Source organism: Balaenoptera acutorostrata, chromosome 14 (genome assembly GCF_949987535.1).
Source record: "Balaenoptera acutorostrata chromosome 14, mBalAcu1.1, whole genome shotgun sequence".
NCBI classification, from domain to species: domain Eukaryota; kingdom Metazoa; phylum Chordata; class Mammalia; order Artiodactyla; family Balaenopteridae; genus Balaenoptera; species Balaenoptera acutorostrata.
The window spans coordinates 65,780,248-65,807,776 of NC_080077.1; the positions used below are offsets into that span (position 1 = coordinate 65,780,248).

General features: G+C 36.3%; 1 protein-coding gene across 1 annotated transcript; it reads right to left on the reverse strand.

The window, feature by feature from the left end:
• Positions 1–6,490: 6,490 nt before the first annotated feature.
• Positions 6,491–7,176, reverse strand: LOC102997677 (signal recognition particle 14 kDa protein). Its single transcript, XM_007195972.2, has one exon. It carries the CDS (start codon positions 7,120–7,122, stop codon positions 6,790–6,792), a length of 333 nt encoding a protein of 110 aa, XP_007196034.2. The 5' UTR covers positions 7,123–7,176; the 3' UTR covers positions 6,491–6,789.
• Positions 7,177–27,529: the final 20,353 nt, after the last annotated feature.

Genomic DNA, 27,529 nt, shown 5'->3' on the forward strand with positions numbered 1-27,529 from the left:
ATAATTACTTTAGGAGATGGGACTCTTCTCCAATGTAAATATATTCACAAAATATCCTCTCTGAAGATTGTATACAAAATGTCTACTAGTGTCTTTTTTAATGGCCTTATCTGAGAGAGGAGTATTTGAAGAGTCCACTACATGATTCTTCTTCATTATTAAAAAAAAAAGTGTGCTCTTTTCTGTCCCTCAATATAGCCTAACTTCAGAAATTAGAGTTAAAAATCTTTAGTATTCCTCTTTCTGGGGTTTTTTATTTAACCATTTCCTGCTTACCACACAACAGTTGCATCAGCCCTTCTTTTAATATGTAATTGGGATATATACAGAACTAAACTTAAAAAAAAATAATTTACAGCTAAGAAAAAGAAGATTAAAAAGCGTGCTTTATTTATTTATTTTTTAACAGATGTGATTTCTTAAAAATGCCTAAAATTTAGGACAAAAGTAATTGATCAGCAATTTTACAAAGCAGGTATAAGAAAAACACAGGATTCCAGTTTACAAACCACCAGAATTTCTGTTTGTGTAATAACTGTCTTGTGTTTTAAAATGCAAATTTCTTGCATTAAAATGGAAAAGGGGTTACTAACAAAATGTATAGTCTGTTATGTTCATTGTTGGCTTTACATATCATATTTCATGAATTATTTCATAGCATTGGTATTAGGATTTTAAAATTCCCAAATCACATTCCAGAAAAGTTGATTTATATATCTTTATTACTGATGGAATAGTGTGAAATGTCACAGGCTTTAAAACCACTTTCTCTTTTATATTTAACTTCGCAACTTCAGGCTAATATTAAAATATTTAGTAGAGTCTGATCATTTCCTGCTGGTTGGATTATATTAAAAATATATGCCTTTATGGGCATAGAAATTAAATACGTGAACAATCAGGCTTTGTAAAAATGCTCCACATGTTAACCTAAGTAAAAGCCATAAAATATAAACAAAATGTGAAAATTTAGAACATTCTCATAATGTATGTTCTTTTTATGAGCTAACTGCTCTGTTATGGGTCATATTGCACAGACCAGAAAAAAGGATATAATTTAAAAGATCTTTTCATGTAGTCTTGAAAATGATAAACTAAACTAAATCTTTAGTTGGGTTTTTTAATCATAAATCACTTTTAAGTTTAGTGACTATCTGACATAGTATTCTGACACCTTGACAATAAAGAAGGGCTTATGACAGTGCTGGGGGCATTGTTTTATAGTGTTTCCCTACAGTTAAGCAGTAAATCAGTGACAGACAGGATTCCTAACCTGCCACATTTTACCATGGTTACATTAAATCCACATTACAATATAAAATGTAATTTCTCCCAATCCCAGTTGAAGAAAAATTACTTCTAGAAATCTGCATTTAAAACTTCTGGATGAAGTCTTGTTTGCATACAACCATGTAATTTCCAAGAAAATGCAGCAACTATTTCAATAATTGCTTGCTGAAGGCCCAGGAAGGGTCATTCCAGAAAAAGAAGTCATAGGTTGATGGGGTTTTTTTTTTTTCTCTCTTTAATGGATGTGTTTGTTCATTTGCCAGACTTTTTGGCAATGAATAAATTTAATATATCATCCAAAATTATGAGATTATTGTACTAATTTTGAAAGGAAATATGATGTAATACTTTGAATAATATGCTAGCCTTAACTGTGTGTAGTATAGAATAATACAATAGAGTGAAAGAATATGGGGGACTTCATTTAGTACATCCGAAATAACCTGATTTATCTGCATATTCACTTCAACCTCTCCATTAAACTGAGTTTCTTGTAGAAAAACTGTGACCAGTTTCAAAGGAAACTGATTATGCTCAATATTTGCAAATGTCACTCATGTAACAGCAATGCCATACAAGCTTTCCTGGAAAGTTTTACTTGTAAAAGAGTAATAGTTCCCTTAAATTAAAAAAATAACAATAATTTAAAGTAAAAGGAAACTCAGGCATGAACTCTCACCTGGAAGAATTATAGAGAGAGAGAGAAAGTGAAAATACCTTTAAAATGCATAATCTACAATGTCAACATATGTCCAAGATATGTGAGCCAATCTTTGGAGACATAGGGTTTAGGTGCTTTCATTTCCATTTTATTTTCATTTCATTTACAAAGTTACTTTTAGCATAAGGTGATCAGATTATTCTTTACAAAGCATTTCAATACTCAGTTGCAATCAATGTATAATAAAAATAATTGAAATGTATCCATTTATGGATTGGATTTGATAAAATTTGGACTAAGATTTTGCAAACACAGAGCAGTCCTCGGACATGATTAAGCATTATGCTGCATAAGATATTCTAGCAGACACCTTCATTAGTTGGTGTCTTCATTTTTTGTTGTTTTTGTTTTTTTTTTAGTCCCAGGGTTTAAATCAGGTCAAAAATCATTTAGGATCACAGAGCCTGCAGTTTTTCTTGGAAGGTCTACTAGAGATAGGTGCTATGAAAGGGACATTTAAAATTAAATTTGTATTAATTTTGAAATTTAATTTGCTTCTGAAATCAGAATTGAAGTGTGTCTTACACTCATTTATCAAGCAGGAGAATGTAAATACTCTGAGAAGACACAGGTTCACCCTGTAAGTAAGTAGTAGCTGTTTAGATTCCAATCTCTGTCTGCATGCTGGAACAGTAACATTATTCCATTGTAGGGTATGCTTATCCTTTTTTAATTTTTGAATGCTATTTATTGATTTATTTATTAGAATTTTTAATGTGTCCCTAACTCATGTGGTCCGTCTTGGTAAAGTGAATAACAAATTGTTGTTTGGGGGGCGACATACCGTGCAGAGTGCAAATGGGATTCCTGAATGGAAGACGTCCAGCATAGATCAAGACCTTGCCAATATGTGGGGGTTTTGTCTAAGCAATCTTTTTGTAAGCTTTTTAATGCTTAAACAGCTACCGAAGCAAACAGAGACATATTATTTATTAATTGTGCACCGTTAATAGTGAGGTCTCACCAACTGCCAATCCATATGGACATTAAAGCCCTCAGTCCTAAATCTGCTCAGATTAATTTCTTTCAAGGGCCTCCAACAGCGTGAGCCTGAAGTGAGAACGGGGTTTTGCTCCTGCCTTTTTATGCCATGCGTGGCAGATTAGTTCGCTAGGACTTCTTCACAAGCAAGAAAAGCTGCCATCCTTCTTGGTCCTGTCCAGTCTAGAGATTTACTAAGATGAAGATGAAAGGACTTTAGCTCTGTTGTGTTTTTCCCAGATCCTCTCCAAAGCCTGCATAATCCTTTTGTCCCCACCCCGACCAAAAAAAAAAAAGTAATTAAAAAAAAGATAAGAAACATGCTTCAACAAACTCAAACAGCTACAATATCTAATTATATTAAGTGGAACTCTTACTTGCAAAACCTCAAACTTAAAAAAATAATTGCAATTTCAAGATGTTTGTGCTTGTGATTCCTGGCTACTTTCAGTCATCTGATTCTTCATGTTAAAATGTAAAAATCTAATCTAACCTAATCTAATCATAACACCCCTACACACATTGTCTGCCACATATCATTATGTTCATTGTTTTATAAGAAGCACTGGTGGGCGTTAAGGAGGCTTGGTTTCTTTCTTTTTTTTTTTTTTTAATTGTATTTATTTATTTATGGCTGTGTTGGGTCTTCGTTTCTGTGCGAGGGCTTTCTCTAGTTGCGGCAAGCGGGGGCCACTCTTCATCGCGGTGCGCGGGCCTCTCACGATCGCGGCCTCTCGTTGCGGAGCACAGGCTCCAGACGCGCAGGCTCAGTAGTTGTGGCTCACGGGCCCAGTTGCTCCGCGGCATGTGGGATCCTCCCAGACCAGGGCTCGAACCCGTGTCCCCTGCATTGGCAGACAGACTCTCAACCACTGCGCCACCAGGGAAGCCCCATTTTTTTAAATTGAGACACATTCTGGTCTTTCCTGAAATTTGCAAACTAGCTCAATATTCCTGGATGGATCAGTTGAGAGAAAGGACCCAGATTTTGCTGCTTCCCGATGTACTTTCCGCTAGATGCCTCCTCCCATTCTTAAAAGGCAGAGATGGTCATTTTGAGGAGTTTGTCCCTGGTCACTCTCTTCTATCTTCCTGCTGTTTCTGGGTTCGCCACAATGTGACTTTTCACTCTTCTCCCTCCTGTTGTCTTGCCTCAGTCTGTCTAAATGACTTAAGTCATTTTGTGGTGCATTTATTTCCTTGTAGAGATTTGCAAATGATAGAAATCAGACAAGTTTTTGTTTAACAAATTAAAATATAAAGCCTGGAGATTTTGAGTGGGTTTGTATTTATGCATGAGTGTGGGAGTGTGTGTGCGTGTGTGTGTTTTAACGAATTCAACCACGGTCAGACTAAACACGTTTTTAGTCACCTCTTAGGACAGTGTCTTTACCATGTTAACCAGTTGTTCAGTAAACTATTAGAAAAGCTAAACTACTGAACTTGTGGAACTGCACTGTTTAAACAGGAACTCTGAATTCTGACTTCCGCCCTTTGCTGAGAAAGAACTAAAAGCAGAGTTCCCAAAGGAAGGTCCCCTTGAGAGATGCTGGGACTCAGCAGTATCAACCGTAGATTTTTAATATTTTAATCTAGAAGACTAACTATTTTCATCTTTCCTGTCCAGTGCACATTCCCTGTAAAAAGTATGCACGAAGCAGCCTATTACTCACAGGTAAGAAGGGAGCCAGTGTGTGGACAGTCCCCTCAGCAGACTCAGGGAGCGCTCAGCCCAGATTCTGCCTGGGCCTCCCAGGGCAGAAAAGGTCTTTTTCCTTAAGAAACAGCTGAACGCTTCAAGCAAGGGCTCGGCTCTGGGCCTGTGGAAATCACTCATTTTCCACTGAAACAGTATTTTTAAAACAGCATTTACTCTTAGCAGTGGTAGCACTCCCTTTGTATTACTTTTTGTTTGTTTTCAAACAAGTCATTTTAGAAGGTCACCACTGCTTCCTGAGGAATATGTGTTCATATTTAAAGTCGATTGACTTTTAGTGACTTGCCAAGCTTTGTATGTTCCACTCTGGAGCAGTATTTAGTTGGCTGGGTAAACTCACCGCAGAAGAATCTGACAGTGAATGTATTTCTTTTTTCTTTGCTTATATTTTCTCTTTCTTCATCTTTAATTCTTAAATCCAGACAGATGAAGGCACATTTTACTAATCTTAAAGATGTCTTCTAAACCATTTGCAGTTAGATGCTTGACTTTTGGATCTCAGGCAGCAGCTTGCTGTAGATCTAATGAAAATCTGTTCATGTGCACAAATTGACTAAAGGGAGTGCATCAAATGTTAATTCATAGCTACAGGAGTAATATGCAAATAGAGATTCTAAACTTACTGCACCATCATTTTTAATGAAATAAGTTATTCAGCCCTTACATTTAAAGAAATAATAAAATTATGCCTTGGCTCAGCACACTGGAATAGAGAGTCTCTTTCTCTCAATTCACTGATTGCCAATTCACTTTTCTTTGCCACCAAATGGATTTGAACTTTGTGAACTAAAAGGATTTTTTTCTTTTATCTTAATTTAGGTAAGCTTGACAGGAAAGATGCCTAGTTGTGTATAAATTATGTGCCAATATGTTTTTACTCATATGTAAATATGCACAAAAATGAATACTCATAAGACAGATTGCTAATTTCATACAATATTAATATAAATTCAATAAATATATTACTGCCTCTCAAAGATGAGAGCTATAAAACAGATAAACCTCACTTGTACCTGTAATGTTTTGAAAATTGAATACTAACAAAAAATTATAAAATTGTATCTAAGTTAAAAATTATATTTATAGCATTTACCTTAATATTATTATTTTCTATTACTTTCAGATAATTTTTTATTGTAGAAAAAGAAATGTATTTATTTTTTATTGTAATTGGGGGTATTTACTATAGGTGGAAAATATTTATTAGCAATAATTTTACAATTTGGTTCTAACAGAAAATTTCGAAATCAAAGGGACTCTCCATTGGGCAGCTGGACATTCCTATGGAATTCTACCAAAGAGATATTTTTTCCAATAAAGTTTGTAGGCCCTTCATTATTAAACCAGTTCTTCACCTTCATGAAGCAAAGCGTAATGATACAAAAACAAAAAAACTGAAGAATGGTCATGGGCTGAGCTGATGCAGATGTTGAGTCAACTTTCCCAGGTTCTATCCATCCTGTCCATTATCTCCAAGCACATGTTGACATGTATAGATTTGCTTCAGTCTAAGCAACCTAACCATCACAGTATAAAGGTAGAAGAGGTGAGATATCAAGGAAAATATGGTGGGAATACATGAAACATAAAAATAGAAGAGAGGCAAAATGTATACAGTTCAGACAGGAAGAAATCTTGGACATTTAAGACTTCATCTCATAGCACAAAATGTCAGTAGGCATGGATGAAAGGAGGAAGGTACCTTTACTTTGCCACCTAGTTATACAAGCTGCCCTTAGCATCAGGGGGAGGGAGGACTTTTTTTTTTTTTTTTTTTTTTTTGATAAATACAGGTTTAATGATACAGTGCTCTTCACAGACGGCTACAGAGACTGTAAACTATTATCCAGAAACATACAACCATACAACACAGACCACTTAGCCAGATATAAAATAAACTGGCTTCTTGTAACTACCCTGTAAACACTGCAGCCCTTCTTCCATCCAAAAATGACCCTAATCTCACATGAAGACAGTTATTGTAGGGGAATCAGAAACCCAACTTTGTGGCCAAAAGTAAAAACCAAAGGAAAAATAGCAATTCAGTGGTTAACTGGTGAACGCGGGAATCTGGTGCCCTTCACTGCGCTGCTTTGCTCTTCTTACTCTTGCTCTTTTTGTCCCTCTTCTTCAGCCCGTCCATGTTAGCTCTCAGTAGGTTTGAATAAGCCATCTGAAACTTATTCACTTCTTTGGAGCTCACCACAGTGCTGATCTTCTTTTTCCCGTCAGTAGCTCTTAACAGACACTTGTTGTCTGAGGGCTCAAAGCCCTCCACAGAACCCTTCCTTGGAATGGGTTTAGTTCGACCATCATACTTCTTCAGGGTGATGAACACGCTGCCCGACAACCGGCACTTCTGGAAGAGCCTGGTCAGCTCCGTCAGGAACTGCTCACTCTCCAGCAGCACCATCCTGACCCTGCTGCCTCCGCTCCATCAGCATAAGCCCCAAGCCGTTGGAGCCGGAAGTTTTCCTTTTTTTTTTTTTTAATTGAGGTATAGTTGATTTACAATATTGTATTAGTTTCAGGTATACAGCAAAGTGATTCAGATATATAGAGATAGATTACCTATCTATCTATCTGTTCTTTTCCAGATTCTTTCCCCTTATAAGTTATTACAAAGTATTGAGTATAGTTCCCTGTGCTATACATTAAATCCTTGTTGTCTATCTATTTTATATATAATGGTAGGTATCTGTTAATCCCATACTCCTAATTTATCCTTCCCCCACTCTCCCCTTTGATAACCATGTTTGTTTTCTATATCTGTGAGTCTGTTTCTGTTTTGTAAATAAATTTTTCTATTATATTATAGATTCCACATATAAGAGATATCATATAATATTTGTCTTTGTCCGATTTACTTCACTTAATATGATAATCTTTAGGTCCATCCATGTTGCTGCAAATGGCATTATTTCATTCTTTTTTATGGCTGAATAACATTCCACTGTATATATATAATATATATGTATATACCACATCTTATTTATCCATTCATCTGTTGATGGGCACTTAGATTGCTTCTACGTCTTGGCTATTGTAAATGGTGCTGCTGTGAACATTGGGGTGAGTGTATCTTTTGAATTAAGAGTTTTCTCCAGATATATGCCCAGGAGTGGGATTGCAGGATTATATGGTAGCTCTATTTTTAGTTTTTGAAGGAATCTACATACTGTTTTCCATAGTGGGTGCACCAATTTACATTCCCACCAAACTGTAGGAAGGTTCCTTTTTCTCCACACCCTCTCCAGCATTTATTATCCGTAGACTTTTTTTTTAAACAACTTTATTGAAGTATAATTGCTTTATAATGGTGTGTTAGTTTCCGCTTTATAACAAAGTCAATTGGCTATACATATACATATATCCCCATATCTCCTCCCTCCTGCATCTCCCTCCCACCCTCCCTATCCCACCCCTCTAGGTGGACACAAAGCACCGAGCTGATCTCCCTGTGCTGTATGGCTGCGTCCCACTAGCTATCTATTTTATATTTGGTAGTGTATATATATGTCCATGCCACTCTCTCACTTCATCCCAGCTTATCCTTCCCCCTCCCCATGTCCTCAAGTCCATTCTCTATGTCTGCATCTTTATTCTTGTCCTGCCCCTAGGTTCATCAGAACCTTTTTTTTTTTTTAGATTCCATATATATGTGTTAGCATACGATATTTTTCTCTTTCTGACTTACTTCACTCTGTATGACAGACTCTAGGTCCATCCACCTCATTACAAATAACTCAATTTTGTTTCTTTTTATGGCTGAGTACTATTCCATTGTATATATGCACCACATCTTCTTTATCCATTCATCTGTCGATGGACACTTAGGTTGCTTCCATGTTCTGGCTATGGTAAATAGAGCTTCAGTGAACATTGTGGTACATGCCTCTTTTTGAATTATGGTTTTCTCAGGGTATATGCCCAGGAGTGGGATTGCTGGGTCATATGGTAGTTCTATTTTTAGTTCTTTAAGGAATTGCCATACTGTTCTCCATAGTGGCTGTATCAATTTACATTCCCACCAACAGTGCAAGAGGGTTCCCTTTTCTCCACACCCTCTCCAGCATTTATTGTTTGTAGATTTTTTGATGATGGCCATTCTGACGGGTGTGAGGTGATATCTCATTGTAGATTTGATTTGCATTTCTCTAATGATTAGTGATGTTGAGTATCCTTTCATGTGTTTGTTGGATAAACCATATTAACAAATTGAAGGAGAAAAACCATATGATCATCTCAATAGATGCAGGAAAAGCTTTTGACAAAATTCAACACCCATTTATGATAAAAACCCTCCAGAACGTAGGCATAGAGGGAACTTACCTCAACATAATAAAGGCCATATATGACAAACCCACAGCCAACATCGTTCTCAATGGTGAAAAACTGAAACCATTTTCTCTAAGATCAGGAACAAGACAAGGGTGTCCACTCTCACCACTGTTATTCAACATAGTTTTTGAAGTTTTATCCACAGCAATCAGAGAAGAAAAAGAAATAAAAGGAATCCAAATCAGAAAAGAAGTAGTAAAGCTGTCACTGTTTGCAGATGACATGATACTATACATAGAGAATCCTAAAGATGCTACCAGAAAACTACTAGAGCTAATCAATGAATTTGGTAATGGAGCAGGATACAAAATAAGTGCACAGAAATCTCTTGCATTCCTATACACTAATGATGAAAAATCTGAAAGACAAATAGAGGAAACACTCCCATTTACCATTGCAAAAAAAAGAATAAAATACCTAGGAAGAAACCTACCTAAGGAGACAAAAGACCTGTATGCAGAAAAATATAAGACACTGATGAAAGGAACTAAAGATGATACAAACAGATGCAGAGATATACCATGTTCTTGGATTGGAAGAATCAACATTGTGAAAATGACTATGCTATCCAAAGCAATCTACAGATTCAATGCAATCCCTATCAAACTACCAAGGGCTTTTTTCACAGAACTAGAACAAAAAATTTCACAATTTGTATGGAAACAAAAAAGACCCCAAATAGCCAAAGCAATCTTGAGAAAGAAAAACGGAACTGGAGGAATCAGGCTCCCTGACTTCAGACTATACTACAAAGCTACAGTAATCAAGACAGTATGGTACTGGCAGAAAAGTAGAAATATAGATCAATGGAACAAGATAGAAAGCCCAGAGATAAACCCATGCACATATGGTCACCTTATTTTTGATAAAGGAGGCAAGACATACAATGGAGAAAAGACAGCCTCTTCAATAAGTGGTGCTGAGAAAACTGGACAGCTACATGTAAAAGAATGAAATTAGAACACTCCCTAACACCATACTCAAAAATAAACTCAAAATGGATTAAAGACCTAAATGTAAGGCCAGACACTATCAAACTCTTAGAGGAAAACATAGGCAGAACACTCCATGACATAAATCACAGCAAAATCCTTTTTGACCCACCTCATAGAGAAATGGCAATAAAAATCAACAAATGGGACCTAATGAAACTTAAAATCTTTTGAACAGCAAAGGAAACCATAAACAAGATGAATAGACACCTCTCAGAATGGGAAAAAATATTTGCAAATGAAGCAACTGACAAAGGATTAATCTCCAAAATTTACCAGCAGCTCATGCAGCTCAATAATAAAAAAACAAACAACCCTATCCAAAAATGGGCAGAAGACCTAAATAGACATTTCTCCAAAGAAGATATACAGATTGTAGACTTTTTATAATGGCCATTCTGACTGGTGTGAGGTGGTACCTTATTGTAGTTTTGATTTGCATTTCTCTAATAATTAGCGATGTTGAATATCTTTTCATGTGTCTATTGGCCATCTGTAAGGATGTGTTTGTTTCAAAGAGCAAAGCTTTTACTGTAGGTGTATTAGTTACAGTATATAGCACTTAATAGATAGTAGATGCACTTACCTATCTTTGTTATTTATTCATCCGTTTATTCTTCCTTTAAACATTGAGGCTTAAGAGCCTCATGTATCACTCTCCTAGGTGTACATTCTAACGGTAGGAAAAACATGTTAATCATTGACTATATAGAATAAGATCATTGTTAAGAAAAACATGAAACAGATAGAAATAAAAATATATTTTTAACAGTGACTAATAATAATTCTGAGGTTGTTAATATAAATTTTCTTTCTAAATCATTCATCTGAGAGTCATAATGTAGCCTTAATCTCATGATTTAGATAATTGGAAAGTGACTCTTTTTTAATTTAAATCTATTGAAATTGTATAATTAAATATCCAAAGTATAAAGTTTTGTAAAGAAAATAACAGCAAGGCATTGCATAAAAGCTTTTGGAGGAATAAAGATATTAAGTTAATTTTTTGTCATTTACTATTGGGAGGATTTGAAAGCCTTGGTTATTGCATGCACCCTTTAAAAACTTATTTCTATTTAAGAATAAGCTGCATGTATATTAGATGCATGAAAGCCTAAGATATTATTGTAATAAAGTATAAATTCTAAAGTCTTGCCCTTTTCTGAGATATTAACTTCAATTCTGTAATGGGATTTTAGCCTGTCAGGTTTAAAAACAACTGGAGTAAGAAAGATGAGTGAACAATACACATGAACAGAAGTTTAACGGAAATAAAAAAGTGAGAAATTTTGGTCAGTGGAAGAGAAAAAGTAGAAGTCGTGGCAGAGAAATAAGTAGACCATAAGTAGTTCTTAATGGCATGCTTATGGGACATAGCGATGTGTGTAGACCCGCAAAGCCAATTTGTGGCACACTCTACAATTGCATTGTTGTTGTGCAAAGGGGAATGTGCCGTTGTGATGTGTAAACACAGAAATAGAATATAAGTCTTGTTAATGCAATATTTTGCAAGGGTGTGACCACTCTTAATAAACTTATGATTTCCACTCAGTCCAAATATCTACCAGGTATAATTCCAGATTTTATCAGTATAAAGGTTGCGTGTGTATGTGTGTGTTTGTGTGAGTGTATGTGTGTGTGTGAATGAGAATGAGAGCAGAGAGGGTGGGGTGGGGGTGGGAGAGGGAGAAAGGAAAGGAGGAGGTGCAAAGAAAGGGAAAGAGAGAGAAAAAAAATATGCCTGAACCTCCTAGTGAGTAGGATTATATTGAATATAGAACTAGCCTGGGCATAATTAGATTCAACAACTCTTATGTTTCCACATGTTGCTAATATCTACTTCTATTTCTGAGGAAGTGGTAAAAACTGGTAAATAACATTGTTCTGGCTTGGTCTGCATTCCTCTTGTTTCATTGTGCAGCTTTAGCTTATACTGTTATTTCCTTCCACACTATTTATGCTCCATTCTGTTCTGTCCCGGTTTGGTCACCATCCTCTTGTAGGATACAGATCATGAGTCTTTACTTCCAAATTTGTTAAGTGTTCATTTTAACACACACTGTTATTGCCAAAGAAGCTTTGCTTCTCCCCAATACACACTGCAAAACTCCGATGGCTTGAATGCTTACAGAGGGCTTAGATGGCTTCTGTGTTGCATATTCAGTCAGCCATGCTCTCTAACCTGAGAAATCTTTGCTTATTTTCTCTATGCTTGATTCTTTTTTTAATTAACTAATTAATTAATTAATTAATTAATTTTTGGCTGTGTTGGGTCTTCGTTTCTGCACGAGGGCTTTCTCTGGTTGCGGCAAGCGGGGGCCACTCTTCATCGCAGTGCGCGGGCCTCTCACTATCGCGGCCTCTCTTGTTGCGGAGCACAGACTCCAGACGCGCAGGCTCAGTAATTGTGGCTCACGGCCCCAGTTGCTCCACGGCATGTGGGATCTTCCCAGACCAGGGCTCGAACCCGTGTCCCCTGCATTAGCAGGCAGATTCTCAACCACTGTGCCACCAGGGAAGCCCCTATGCTTGATTCTTTGTCAATTTTCAACAGGGGAGTTTGAAATAACTCTTGGACAAAGAGTTGGACAGAGGGGGAAGCAGTTGCCTGATTACAATCTATAGAAGTTCCTAACCAAACTGATTCTGTTAGATTCCACACCACATCCTTTATATCTTTCATGGGAGATGGCCACTGTCCTCAGGCCCAAGAATGAATCATTATTTGTCTAAATGGGTCACACTGGTCTCATTCCCATTCACACTGGTCTTAATTCCCTAAAGTGATTAGTTTAGGCCTGGCAGGCTACGTGGCTCTGGCCAATGTTACATGGGGGAACTCTGCTGCATGTCATTTGGGACAGATTGTCCACTCTGATAAAAACTTTTTCTGAACTGAGAGGTTGTCATGAGAATGGAATCCACAGCATCTTGCAACCAAGAGAAAGCTCACCTGATGTTGGTGGAGCAGAAACCTAGAAAAAACCCAGGTCTATGTACAGCTATGTATCACTATGCTGAGCAGTTTAACTAACCAATCTCAACATCTGTCCCAGATTCCACTGAAAGCAGAGATTGGTAAAAACATACACTATTATTTCATTAAGACGCATAGCCTCAGTTTTTATAAATGATGAAAGGGAGAGTGGAGTTAGAAAGGAAAAAAGCTTTTTTTTTTTTTTGATGTGTTATCAAACTGATAACCGTTTGTATCAAATGTGGCTAATTGCTCCACCTGGAGCTACTTTCCTGAAGAATCCAAATAAAGAACATAAGGCAGCTCTACAATTGGTTATTGTGATGTAGATTTGGAAGAAAAGGAGAAAAAATTTATCTAAGGGCTCGTTCCTCCATTGTGTAATTTGGTGTTCAAAAGAGAAAGACAAAAAGATCTAGAGTGGTGCATAGCAACACATAATGGTACATATATGTACCTTCTATTTTACTATTTCTTGAGCGCTTCATTTCTTTGTGTAGAGAAGTCTCTTCTGGCATATTTTTTCTAAATGAAGAACATTCCTTGTAGTGCAGGTCTGCTAAAAAAGAAATTCTCTCTCTTCAAAAAAAAAAAAGCTTCCATCTATTTTCATTTTTGAGAGATCTTTGAACTGGATATAAAATTGTGGGTTGACATTTTACTTCTTCCAATATAGCCATACCTCTTTTTATTGTGCTTCACTTTATTGTGTCTCGAAGGTATTGCATTTTTTACAAATTGAGGGTTTGTGACAACCTTGCATCAAGCAAGTCTATCAGCGCCTTTTTTCCAACAGCATTTGCTCACTTCATGTCTCTGTTTTCCATTTTAGTGATTCTCACAGTATTTCAAACTTTTTCATTATTATTATATTTGTTATGGTGATCTGTGATCAGTGATCTTCGATGTTACTATTGTCATTGTTTTGAGGCACTGCATTAGAAGGCGAACTTGAGTGATAAATGTTGTCTGTTCTGACTGCTCCAGCAACTGATCATTCCCCCTCTCTCTTCATCTTCTCAGGCCTACCTCTTCCCTAAGATACAACAATATTGAAATTAGGCCAATTAATAACTCTAAAACGGTGTCTAAGTGTTCTAGAGAAAGAGTCACACATCTTTCACTTTAAATTAAAAGCTAGAAACGATTAAGCTTAGAGAGGAAGCTGTGTTGAAAGCTTAGATAGGCTCAAAGGCCTCCTGTGCCAACAGTTAGCCAAGTTGTGAATGCAAAGGAAAGGTTCTTGAAGGAAATTAAAAGTGCTCCTCCAGTGAACACACAAACGATAAGAAAGCAAAACAGGCTTATTGATGACATGGAGAAAGTTTTAGTGGTTTGGATAGAAAAATCAAACTAGCCACAATATTCTCTTAAGCCAAAACCTAATCCAGCACAACGCCCTAACTGTCTTCAATTCTATGAAGGTTGAGAGAGGTGAGGAAGCTGCAGAAGAAAAGTTTGAGGCTTTCAGAGGTTGGTTTATGAGGTTTAAGGAAATATGTCATCTCCATAACATCAAAGTGCAGGGTAAAGCATCTAGTGCTAATGTAGAAGCTGCAGCAAGTCTTCCAGAAGATCTAGCTAAGATAATTCATGAAGGTGGCTACACTAAACAACATATTTTCAATGTATACAAAACAGCCTTCTATTGGAAGAAGATGCCATCTAGGATTTTCATAGCTAGAGAGGAGAAGTCAATGCCTGGCTTCAAAGTTTCAAAGGATGGACTGTATTGTGTTTGAATCTGGTCCTATTGATTATTTATCACTTGACAATAACTAGTTTTTCTTATTTTTCTGCATATCTTATAATTTTTCACTGAATTCCAGTCATGGGCTTTAGATCTATAGAGACTGAGATAAATAATATTTAATATGAATATGGGCTTTTCTTCATTCAGACCATTAGAATGGAGGGCTGTTCAGTCAGTCTAATCAGAAACTTAGCTGAGTTTTGGGTTTGTTGCTTGTACAGTTAATGTCAGTATATTACAAGCTTCAGTTCCTCTGGTTGTCAACTAGCATTGCATCATAGGAGGGCAGATTGGGGTGCAACACAGTTTTTTTTGAGCACTTATGTTCCACATTCAGCTTTCACCATCTTTGCATGCCCATACCACAGAAAGGGTCTCTCTCCACATTCTTGTCTTTCCCTCAGTCGTTGGCTGATATTGCTTGTTAATAAGTACCAACTTTGTTTTAGGGGTGGGAGGTTCTATATTATCCTTGTCTCACTTCAGCCTTAGGGGAGGCCATATACATCTGGACCTTGGGGTGGGATTATTTTAGCATTGATAATCCACTTCCTCATGGGAGCCAAATTCTGCCTTGTATCTGTGGTTGCTACTAGGTGGGAGTTTCCTACCACTGCTTCAGTAGTAGGAAAACACTGCTTGGTGTTCATATAAGACCTAAGAACACTTGCCCTTCCCTCAGAGGCTAGTACTTCATCATAGAGAAGAACCTTGGAAAGACAGCAGAGCTTTGCCTCTATTCCTCGTGCTACTGCTTATTGCTTCATTCACATCTTATAGATGAGAGTGTTTGCTACCCCTCCCCAAGCAGCTTAAGGTTGTGTTCTGTACGATAGAAAGGTCCACAGAGGTGTGCAGGATGCTGGCCTGTCCCACAACATCCAAAAATCACCTCCTGCTTGCTATCATCATGGATAAGCTCTCTCTCCCCTAACCTGCTCCCAGATTGCCACAATGATGGTGTTCCAGTTATCTATTGCTGCAAATAAACCATCCCAGTGCTCGTTGGTTTAAACCATTAATTTGTTAGAATCATTTATAGTTCTCTTTGTTGACAAGCTCACCTTGGCTATCCTTGAGGTCTTTTATGCAGTTGCAGTCAAAAGGAGGCTGAGACTGGAGTCAAATGAAGGCTTAAATTCCAATATAGCTCATTCCCATGACAGATAGTGGATTATGGCTCTAGACTAAAACTCAACTGGATTTTTTAATGGAATAGCTATTCTTTGTACCTTGTGCTTCTCATGGTGTGGTGGGTTTTTATTAAGGATAAATTCTAAGAGTCAGCATTTTAAGATGCCCAAGTGTAGTGCAAGCCTTTTAACTTAGCCCCAGAATGTCACATTCACCATATTTTATGAGTTAAATAAGTCACTAGAGACAGTCCAGATTTAGGGAGAGAGGGGATTTCACCCTTTAATGTGAGGAGCAGTAGGCATGGATAGCAAGGGGAGGAATTGATGATGAGCATCTTCAAGACTGTCCTCCACAGACTGCCCTATGGGATCCATGATTCATGTCTCTTGGGACATCCAGTTATTCACCAAATAAGAGCTTGAAGCTCACCTCATTACAGTACTAGTTTTAAACCCAGGATCTTAGCATCTAAATTGGGTTTAACTCCAGGTTATCAGGTATGAGTCCTCTCCCTCGCAGTCTGAAAATCTGTGAACTATAATGTCTCTGCCTCTTCTATGCCTTCTTCTCAAACCCAGTACAAAAGGGTGTTACAGGGATAAGAAAATTGTAATAGACATTCCCCTTTCAAAAGTGGAAAAGAGGATGGGGGCACATAGCCATCACCAGTCCACCTCTGTGCATGTCACCAGTTACCTGGTTAGCTTAAAATCTACCCTCTAGGAATGACTCTCCATGGCTCTTAAGTCCATTTTCCAGACTCTTGGTTCTGAGAGCCAAGTCTTCCATAATAAATGACCAGTGTGTGCAGCTAAAATAGCTCTCATCTTGCTTTCTGCCCACAGAAAGTTGGGGGCCCTGAAGGCTTTCATTTTGAACTGCCTCTGCCTTTTTTACTCTAAAATGATGACATTTTTATTCATCCAATATCCCTAAAATGTTAGACATTTCTTATAAATCTTATTAGGGTTCAATTTACTTGACTGAAGGCATAGTCAAAAATTTCTTTGAGACAAGCCCCATTCTGGTTAGAGCTGAGAATCATGACACAGTGCTATAAAGATTTTAGAAATCTTTTTGTCTAGAGAGAGAGTCTAAAAGATATATCATTATCATACTTCCCAGCTTAAAATGCCTAGGAAGTATACCCTTAAGATTCTTAGAAGTCTTCTTTCTTAGCTGAGATGGTACACAAAGCACTGCCTTAAATATTTCTGAAGTCTTAACAAAAGGCCTTATAACCACAACTTCAGTCTGAACATTGCTACCCCGAAGCCTCATTTTACTGGCAAGACCTTGTATTTGATCTTTGCCCAGAGTCCGTTCCTTATTTTGAAAGCTTTTTTGTCATTGTGAAAGTCCAAGAATGAGAAACGATTTAATTTTTGACCTAGAATTTCCAGACTCTGTTATATTTCCTCGAAATTATTTTTGAAAATGAACAATTCGCTTTTCATCCCTTCTCTCTCTATCTGTACCTGATCATACACGGCTTTCAAAACACAGTTGCACTTTTATGGTTCTGGAAATCTTCATCAAAATCCATTATAGTATTTTCTGTTTTCTGCTTAAATCCCAAGTGTTGCCAAACATTTTGATACAACAAATATAAAATGGGTCACTTTTCTTTATCCTCTAATAAAATTCCCTCCATGCCTTTCAAATCTACCAAAATAATCCTCTTGAGATCCCTTCAGCTTGTGTCTGCCTCTCAGTTTCAAAGAATGGCCACATGTTTTAAGTTTTTGTGAAGGCAGCAACCAACCTCTAGCATTATTTTTTGTTCTAGTTATTTATTACTGTGGGAAAAAAGTACTGCAAAACTCAGGGGTTAAAACAACCATTTATTGTGATTTCCCATGGTTTTGTAGGTCGACTGATCTCAATTGGTTGATTGTTTTTTTGAATTCCTTATGAAGTTACAGTAAGTTGGCAGCTACGGCTGGAGTGATCTGAAGACTCCACTGGGCCAGACATCTAAGGTGGCTCATTCATATTGTCAGTGATGCTATCTGTTGCCTAGAAGCTCATCTTTGTTGTCTACCAGGGCAGCTATATGGTCTCTCCATGTGGTTTCAACTGACTTCTCACTGCCTGGGGGCTGGTTTCCAAATAGAAACATCCCAAAGCAGGCATTCAATGGGCCTAAGTAGAAGCTGCAAGACTGTTTTTGGACTAATCTTGTAAGACCCAGAATGTTACTTCTACTGCATTCTGTTGGATAAACAATGCACGAAGGCTAAACCAGGAGCAAATAACAAGCAGTATATGCATATAGGGAGAGAAGGATATTATGGCAGTCATTTTGGAAACTATCTACCATGGAAGGTGTGTGCAAATTCTGTGAAGGAATAATGCTCAGAGTGGGCTAACTTAAGAAGTAGATCTTCCATAAAGCTTCTCTCTGTATCTGTGCACCATACATAGTACATACAAAAAACATATCATCTCAGTCCTCTACTAACTTCCTTGTCATTAATTTCTATCTTGCCTTTAGTAATCATGTTAGAGATTGAAAACTATGTCAATCTGTCAGTTGCTAAATTATTTTGTTTTTATTGTTTTATAAAAACTACCGCTTGTATATGAGCCTCATTTTATGACCACACACACACACACACACACACACACACACACACACACACACACACACACACACACACACACCAGGAAGGCAGAGATTAACACTATGACAGATGACTCCCCTAATAAGTGCCCATGTACCAAGTAAAATATAGCATTTAACTTCTATTTAGTTTGGTTAGATATATTTTCAGAGATTTATCTGCTATGGAATTTTGATTCCCAAATACTGTTTTAACTAACCCAAATTTTACTTTTCTTTATACTGTGCTGATTTCTAATTAACCTCCATTACTCAGTTATCTAAATAATGACTACAGTTACATATCACTAGACCATTTTACCAGATTGAGATTGTAATGGTTGATGGTGATTTTTTTCATTTTTACCACAAACTTGTTGGCGCTTTGCCTTCTGTATCATCAGGTTGCTAGCTTTTGAACCACATGTACATTCATACAAATTTTAGGAGTAAATCACACAGGTAATTTAAGCTAATTAAAAATACAGTACGTAAATGTTCTGCTTTCAAGAAAATTACTTAACCTCTATGTGCCATCTTTAAAAATAGAACAAAATAATTACCCTGTATTATTTCATTGACATGTTTTAAGGGGCTGCTTAGAGGATCTTTTAGCTTGCTGAAGTCCTTCAGTATTCTGTAGTTCAACTTCAAAGTAAAAGAACTGAAGCAAACATTAATAACTCCTACTTTCAAAAAAAAAAAGACTGTTACTTTCAAAATGCACACCCACAAACGTACACATTCTTATTAAAGTCGGATAAACCCAAATGTTTATCACCCAATATTCATTCAAGACATCAATAAATGAGCACTATATTAAAATCTGTGAGATTCATTTTTAAAAGAGTAGTTATAACCACAGGAGCTAATTTTAGGGATAAACAATATATAGAAAATAAGCATTTAAATAGTCAAGGAAAAGAATCACAGATTTCAGCTAATACATCTTGTAAGAAATTGTTGAGTAAGGTAACAGTAGAAGGAGTACTTGGAGGACTTTTAAAATTTTGTTGGTATTATGAAGGAAATACATACTCAATGCAAAATATTTAAAAATAAAAAAATAAGGTAATAAGAAAATGACCACACTTCTTGGACCCTCCACTTATTAGCTTTGGGAACTTGGCCTGTTTCCTAATTTGTAAAGTGGGAAAATAATGGTACCTACATTATAGAGTTGTTTTCAGGATTAAATGTGTTAATATGTATACAGAATCTATTAAGATTATTTAACACATAGAAAATATTCAATATGCTGGTCATTATCTTATTATTATTATATAAATTTCTTTTTAAAATTTGTTGAAAGTCTACCAAGTGTCAGGCATTGGTCTGGCCATTAGACAAAAACAGGAAAGATTAACAGACTTAAATCTTTGCCTAATGGAGCTCATATTCTAATGGAAAGAGACAGAAAATGCACACCAAAAATAAGGGGTATATTGCCTGTTAAAAGTAATAAATGTTATGGAAACAAGTGAGGCAGAACTGATGAGCAGGTGATCATACTTTTAACCAGTGTGGACTGGATAGACCTAACTGAGAAAGTTAATTCGAGCAAAGACCTGAAGGAGGTGATAAAGTAAGCCATGCAAAACACACAGTGCAAAGGTCCTGAGGTGTTCAAGGAACAGCATGGAGGCCTCTGTCGAGAGCAGACTGAGTGAGGGAAAGGGCAGCAGAGATGTGGTCCGAGAGCAAGAGGAGGAGCCCATCACGCAGGGACATGTAGGTCCATCGTTTCTAATCTGCATAAAATGAGGAGCTATTAGAGAATTTTGAGTAGACATGATCTGATGGGTGTTTTTAAAGAATCTTCTTTGCATCTTTGAGACTAGACCATACGGAGACAAAGGTGGAACTAAGGAAGCCAATTGGGAGGCTATTGCAGTCATCCAGGAGAGAGATGATGATGACTTGGGCTAGGATGGTAGCAAGAAGAAATGACAGTGCTGAGCAAAAAGCTGGTGATGCAGGAGAGAGAAAACAAATTTCTTAAATAAAATCATTGAATAGGAAAGAGAAGTAGGCAGACTGGCTTTAGATTAGAACTACTGTTCATACAGTAACAGGAAGGATAGCAGGACGGTGTGGGATTAGGGATTTATGAGATTCTCTTATACCATTGTTTCTAACTGCAGAGAAAAAAAAACATTGATATTTGATGTGTCAGTGTCCAGGCTCTACTCTCAATATCACAGGAGAAAATGAGGGCAGAGATCAGGGTGATGCATTTATAAGCCAAGAAATGCCAAAAAATTGCCGGCAAACCACCAGTAGGTAGGAGAAAGGCATGGAAGAGATTCTCCCTCAGAGCCTTCAGAAGGAACTGAATCGGCGGACATGTGATCTTGTAGTTCTAGCCTCCAGAACCAAGAGACAATAAATTTCTGTTGTTTAAGGCACCCAATGTGTCATACTTTGTTAGGCAGCCATAGCAAACTAATACATTACCATAGCCAAGCGATCAAGGTCAACATCAACAGTAATAAGTCATGTTGATGGTATGTACCCTTGATAGGATGTGATGAAAATGACACTTTATCTCTGTGGTCTTCCTCCAAAACACCACAACCACAGCCAAATCATGGGGAAAACATCAGAGAAATCTTAACTGTGGGACATTCTGTAAAATACTTGACCAGTATGTATCACAACTGTGAAAGTCATTAAAAACAAGGAAAAATGTGAGAAACTATCACAGCCAAGAGACATCTGAGGAGATATGATAATTAAATGCAGTGTGGTAAAGTGGATTGGATCCTGGAAAAACAACAACAAAAGTACACTAGGTAAAAACTGAGGAAATCTAAAGTATAAATTTTAGTTAATAAAATCTATCAATATCAATTAATTATAATTAATATACCATACTAATAAGCATGAGATATTGGGGAGATTAGGTGTAGGTTGTATGGGAACTCTAATATCTCTCATATTTTTATAATTTTAATTTTTTGCAATTTTAATACTTTCTGCAATTTTTCTATAAAGCTAAGACTATTCTAAAAATAATATGTATTCTTAAAAACTATGGAAAATGGTGCACCTGCAATGGAAAACGGTATAGAGGTTTCTCAAAATATTAAAAATAATTACCATATGATCCAGCAATCCCACTTTTTGGTATATATCTAGAAGAATTGAAAATAGGATCTCAAAGAGATATTTGCACACCCATGTTCATTGCAGCATTATTCACAATAACCAAGAGGTGAAAGCAACCTAAATGTTCTTTGATAGATGAATGGATAAACAAAATGTGGTATATACATATAGTGGAATATTATTCAGCCTTAAAAAAGAAGGAAATTCTGTCATATACCACAACACGAATGAACCTTGAGGACATTATGCACAAAAAGACAAATAATGGGGGCTTCCCTGGTGGTGCAGTGGTTGAGAATCCGCCTGCCAATGCAGGGGACACGGGTTCGAGCCCTGGTCTGGGAAGATCCCACATGCCGCGGAGCAACTGGGCCCGTGAGCCACAACTACTGAGCCTGCGCATCTGGAGCCTGTGCTCCGCAACAAGAGAGGCTGCGATAGTGAGAGGCCCGCGCACCGCGATGAAGAGTGGCCCCCGCTTGCCACAACTAGAGAAAGCCCTCACACAGAAACGAAGACCCAACACAGCCAAAAATAAATAAATAAATTTTAAAAAGAAAAGATGACTACTATCTTTAAAAAAAAAAAAAAAAAAAGACAAATAATGCATGATTCCACTTAAATTAGGTATCTAGACTAGTCAAATTCATAGAAACAGAATGTAGAATGGTGGTTTCCAAGGACTGGATGGAGGGGAAAATGAGGAGTTGTCATTTAATGGGTGTAGGGTTTTAGTTTTGCAAGATTAAAAAGTTCTAGAGATCTGTTGCACAATAATGAGCCTTTATTGTACACTTAAAAATAAGATGTATCTCGTGTTAAATATTCTTACTGCAATATTTGAAAATCTTGCGTTCAAATTTCACTGAACTAATTCTGATCTTCTCTCCCACCACTTACCTCAGCTGATTTAATTGGTCCAAGTCCTAATAATTAATATCATAGAATTTCAGTGTTGAAAGGGACCTAAAAGGTCATTTAGTTCAAACACTCATTTTTCATATTAAGAAACTCGGTCCAGAGTGTTTAAGATCATAAAGCCACTGATTAACAGAGTCTGAGCAAAAAACATCAAGTCACCTGACTCCTAGTCACTACACTATAATGCCATTTACAAAAGAGTGTCTCTTCATACCAATTTTTAATATTAATTTGCTATGCAGTGTCATTCAATAGTTGGAATTTGCCTATTTTCTTTTTTGTTTTATGGAGGTTTTTTTTTAAGGAAAACCTCCCTCCAGGAATAACATCTATTTAAATGTTTTTATGCGACCAGTGCTTCTTTTTGGTTTTAAACTACTATTTTTCCACCAAGATCATGCTATTTTCAATGAACTTACTCTCACAAACTATACTTAGGATACAGCACATTAATTTTAAAAGAGGCCACTTTTAAATGGAGAAATATTCAAAATGTTTTTGATAAAAATGACAAGACACTACACAATCCCACCACTCTAATTTAACTGTTTTCATTTTCAGACAGTTATTCCAATATTTATACAGAGCCTTACACATTTCATAATTCTATACATATGGCTCCATATTTATCAGGCCTGATAACGGTTATTTTTAATCACTACACAGTAGTCGGTCAAACTGATACATCATCATATTCTTAAGAACCATGCACTTATTACAGACTATTTTTATTGTTTCCAATTTTCATTGATAATGGTAAATTGCACATAGCTTTTGTCTTCTGCTGAATAATTTAGTAAAGACAAATTCTCAGGTCTGTTAGTTAATTCAAATCCTTTATTGTTTTTTAATCCCTAAAGTTAACCTTTAGGGATATGCAATTTAAACATTTTTAATGCAATTTAAAAATAATTTAAAATTATCATTGCATAATTAAAAATCATTCATCAACCCCCCCAAAATAATTTAGAACCATAAGTATGCAGACAATGTGAGTAAATGAAGTGTCTATTAAGTCAGCAGAGCCAACATTTACCAACTAAGACTATATAAATGCATGGATATACATTGATAAAAGTTCAGGAAATGTTCTAAGGTAATATAAAGATATTTTTCAAATGTATAAGGTTTTCTATATGCTTGTTTTTACAATAAAAAACTAAATTAAAAAAGAACTGGAAATTTTTTGGCTGACCCTATGCTAGTTTAGCCAAGACCTAGACCCTCTCTGATTCTGCCATGCTTAAATGTGTCTAACCCAAATGCTTTCCACAGTTAGGGTTAAAACATACAGGGTTTTTTTGATCAGCTTAGTTTATAGTGACATTGATAACAAGGTAGTGCGTTCACAAATAAGATGAAGGCCATGTTTGTTTTCCTTCCCTCACTAGAGACTTGAGAAAAGGCAAATGAAAAAAAGCTGTTTGATAAAGACAGGTTTTTTTTTATTTGAAAAAAATGTTTAGTCTTCAAATCCGATAGGTACACAATCTAACAGACGATAAAGAGGTGAAATTATAAAGAGGAAGAATATATTCAATATACAAGTCTGTCTTCATGAAAACCAAAGAATAATTTTATAAGTCAATTGCATGCAATTGTGATGAAAGAAAATACAGAAAGATGTTATATATTGCCTTTCACTGTAATTTTAAAACAGCCAAGTAGATTAAATAAAAACTGTTTGAATTTTTTATATTCCAAAATCATTCGTTAGAACAAAGGGCAATATACAAAATATTCTAACGTTGAAATATAGAGAAATATTTTTAAAATATTATTAGAAAGCAAAAAGAATTCCACAAGAATAAGAGCTTCCACAAAAACAAAACAAATAAAAACCTGCTTATAATACTTCTGAATAGAAATAAAATATATAATATTTTAAAAACTTGTTTTACTTGCTTTCAAGTGTGAAATAATCTTTACAGAATCCCAATTGACTTTAGAATGAATATTATATTTTCCAGTCTCTTTGAGCAATGCTAATGACTTTGTGGATCTAAATAAAAGGAAAATAAGTGAAATTTAATAAAAACTGAGGTAAAACTCTATAATTTCAATATCAAAAATCATGCTAACCTTCTGGAAAAAGTTCATAGTATAAGCTATTTTATTTATTGTAATGATCAGTTATATTATTTAGCTAATAGATATTCTAGTCATGTTACGGTGGAAAATAAGATTTTTTAATTGCTATAATATTTTTAAGTGTATTCTTTGAGTTTGCTCATTTAGAAGCAGTCAGTTTGACCTTATGCTTTATAGCAAGTTTCATGTTTTCATTTTTTAAGACTACAAAATGAAAATGAGTCCAAATTTCATCTTTTATAAATAAATGTCATTACTGATCCCTGTCTGCTGGGTGTGCTTTGGGGTTGTTGTTCTCACAGTACTGTTCTTTCATCTCATCCCTTCTTGCAAACAAAGGCAACTTGTCAGGGTTTGGGATATGAGCTGTGACCACAGGTTAGAGCAAAGTTAATTATTCTGTAGAAGCATCAAACTCAAGACTTTGACCTCAAGAATGTCATGCTTGAAGCAACTGGACTAGCTTGGCCATAGATAAAGCAAAATAAAGTTGCAAATGAGCTAGCATTTGAACCAGTGTTGGTAGGGTGAAGGTGGGAACTCATTTTTCCTCTGCATTTTGATTTTACCTTTGAGTAAATTAATCCATTCCAGAAAGTTCCTGGCACTTTCACTCTCTTCCCCTCCTCTTTGTTTATTCTCATTCTCCCCTGCTCACAAATCCCCAAACCCTCACAGAGTCCTAAGAGTGTTGAGAGAGAGGATGAACTAAGTCTTTCATCTTCCTTTAATTCCCAATCATCTATATGCTCTATCAACCAGTAAGTTTTTCTGTCAATTGGGATAGCTTTCCTAATTTACATAATTTGTAGTTTAAAAGGAAAAAACGCTCATTTTCAGGTTTGGAACACTGATAATGTGTATCAACCCTAATCTCTTCTTCACTCCTCTTGCGAGAGAGATTAATCAAGATGCTGTGCCTACAATTGTGATTTTCCCCTACAATTGTCTTTTGGTTTTATCCTTCTTCGCCTTGACACAGCTTCCCCTGTAGCATATGCTCTCCATGGCTGATCCCTCACTTAAAGAACACTCTTAATGACTGACTTCCCTGACATGATTCTACATCCTCTCCAATACATTCTACTCATGATCATTATAATGTTCTCCCTCAGATCCCTACATAATTACTGACTCCCCATCACCAAACATATCACACTCAAGCTCTTCTCACTAACCTCAAGGGCACACAGATATTTCTTATCTCCGTCGATGTTAATTTCTCATTAACATCCAATGTGCCCCCATTTTCAGTCCAGGGTCAATACCTTCTAAATCACAGAGAAAAGTAACCTCTGTTTCCCTGTTTTCGAGTCACTGAACCCCCAACAGCTCCTCTCTTGCCCCTCATGCTCTTCATGGAGTTGATTAGGAACCTTTCTGTGTTCCAGTCTATAACCGTAACACACACACCAGAACCAACCCCAAACATAGCTGAGGAGCCCTGACTGCTTCTGATCATATTTTCATGTGGCCTCTTCCCAAGTGCTCAAGGACTGAGTCTATGCTATTTTGTTCTTTATCTTTTCAAAGTTAAAGGTCATGAATTAGAGCTCTACACAAAACATTGATGAGTCACAAAACACTGGGTGAAAAAAGGTAGAAGAATGTGTAGTTTGACATCATTTTTACAGAAGATTTTTTAGCACAGAAAACAATGTTATAAATATAAATACAGACATTATAAATCTGTCATAGATATGTTAAGGTATGATTAAAACATATAAAGAAATGTATGGGAATGGCAAATCTGTAATTCAGGGGTAGAAGCAAGTTCTGTGCAGGAGCAGAAAGAAGAGGGGTCTTTAATCCTATAGAAAATGCTTTATTTCTTAAGCTGAATGGGGAATACATGAACATGTGTTACATTATTTCTCTTTTTTGTGTATTCTATGCTTTTTTATAGTAAATTCAAAGAGTAGGCAATATCCTTAACATTACACACCAAATTCAAAATACATGCGCTATTTTCTCTACTGACCTGTAATATTAAACACATAATTACAGAAGGGACTTACAAAGTTATCTATTCCAAACTTCCCTCAAATTGAGAAGCCACTACCTAATATTCCAATCATGAATTTATTGTTATTCTTTAAATTAAAAAAAATTTTTTTAAGTATCTCTTTTTGGTAAGCACCAAGATGTCAGTGGAAGACACAGAGAGGAATAAAAATCTGCCTATTTACTCTGGGAATTTAGACTGTAGAGGGAGAGACAGATCTTTAAAACCGTAAGTATTGTAGACACTATGATAAAAGGATCCAGGCAGAAGGCAAAGCCTGATGATGTGAAACTGAAAGTAGCCTAGCATATGGGCTGGGTGCTCAGGCCCAGAGAGGAATAAGGCAACCTCTTAGATATTAGGATTTTGTTTTCCACCCTGCACTCTCCAACCCTATAATCACACTCTGTACACGTGATCTTTATAAGTGTGTTAGAGCTATACACATAATGAATTTAATAATATTCCCCCACCACCACAAAGTTCCAGTTGGTAAGATCTATGCATAGTCAAAATGCATAGCCTGTGTTTATGAAAGTTAAGCTAAATGAGGTATAGAAAGGATGTGAAATAAAAGGAGGAATCAGTGATAATGCTTCAATTTTAATTCTAGAGATAATGTTGAAAACATTCCTTTTGCTTTTTGGATTTTTTGTTATCTCGATTGCAAATATTTTGTTCACCTGAGTAGTTATTGATACTTTCACCTTTATTTAAAGAAGTAGTTAGTTAGGAGCTCGTATGTTGGCATCAGAAACACTGTCACAGTATAGCTGTATGTCTTTAGGGAAATTTCTTAACCTAAGACCTAATTTTCTTTTATGGAAAAGAGGAATGAAAGGAATATTGCTCCTAAATTGTTATGAGAATTAAAATAGATAATTCAC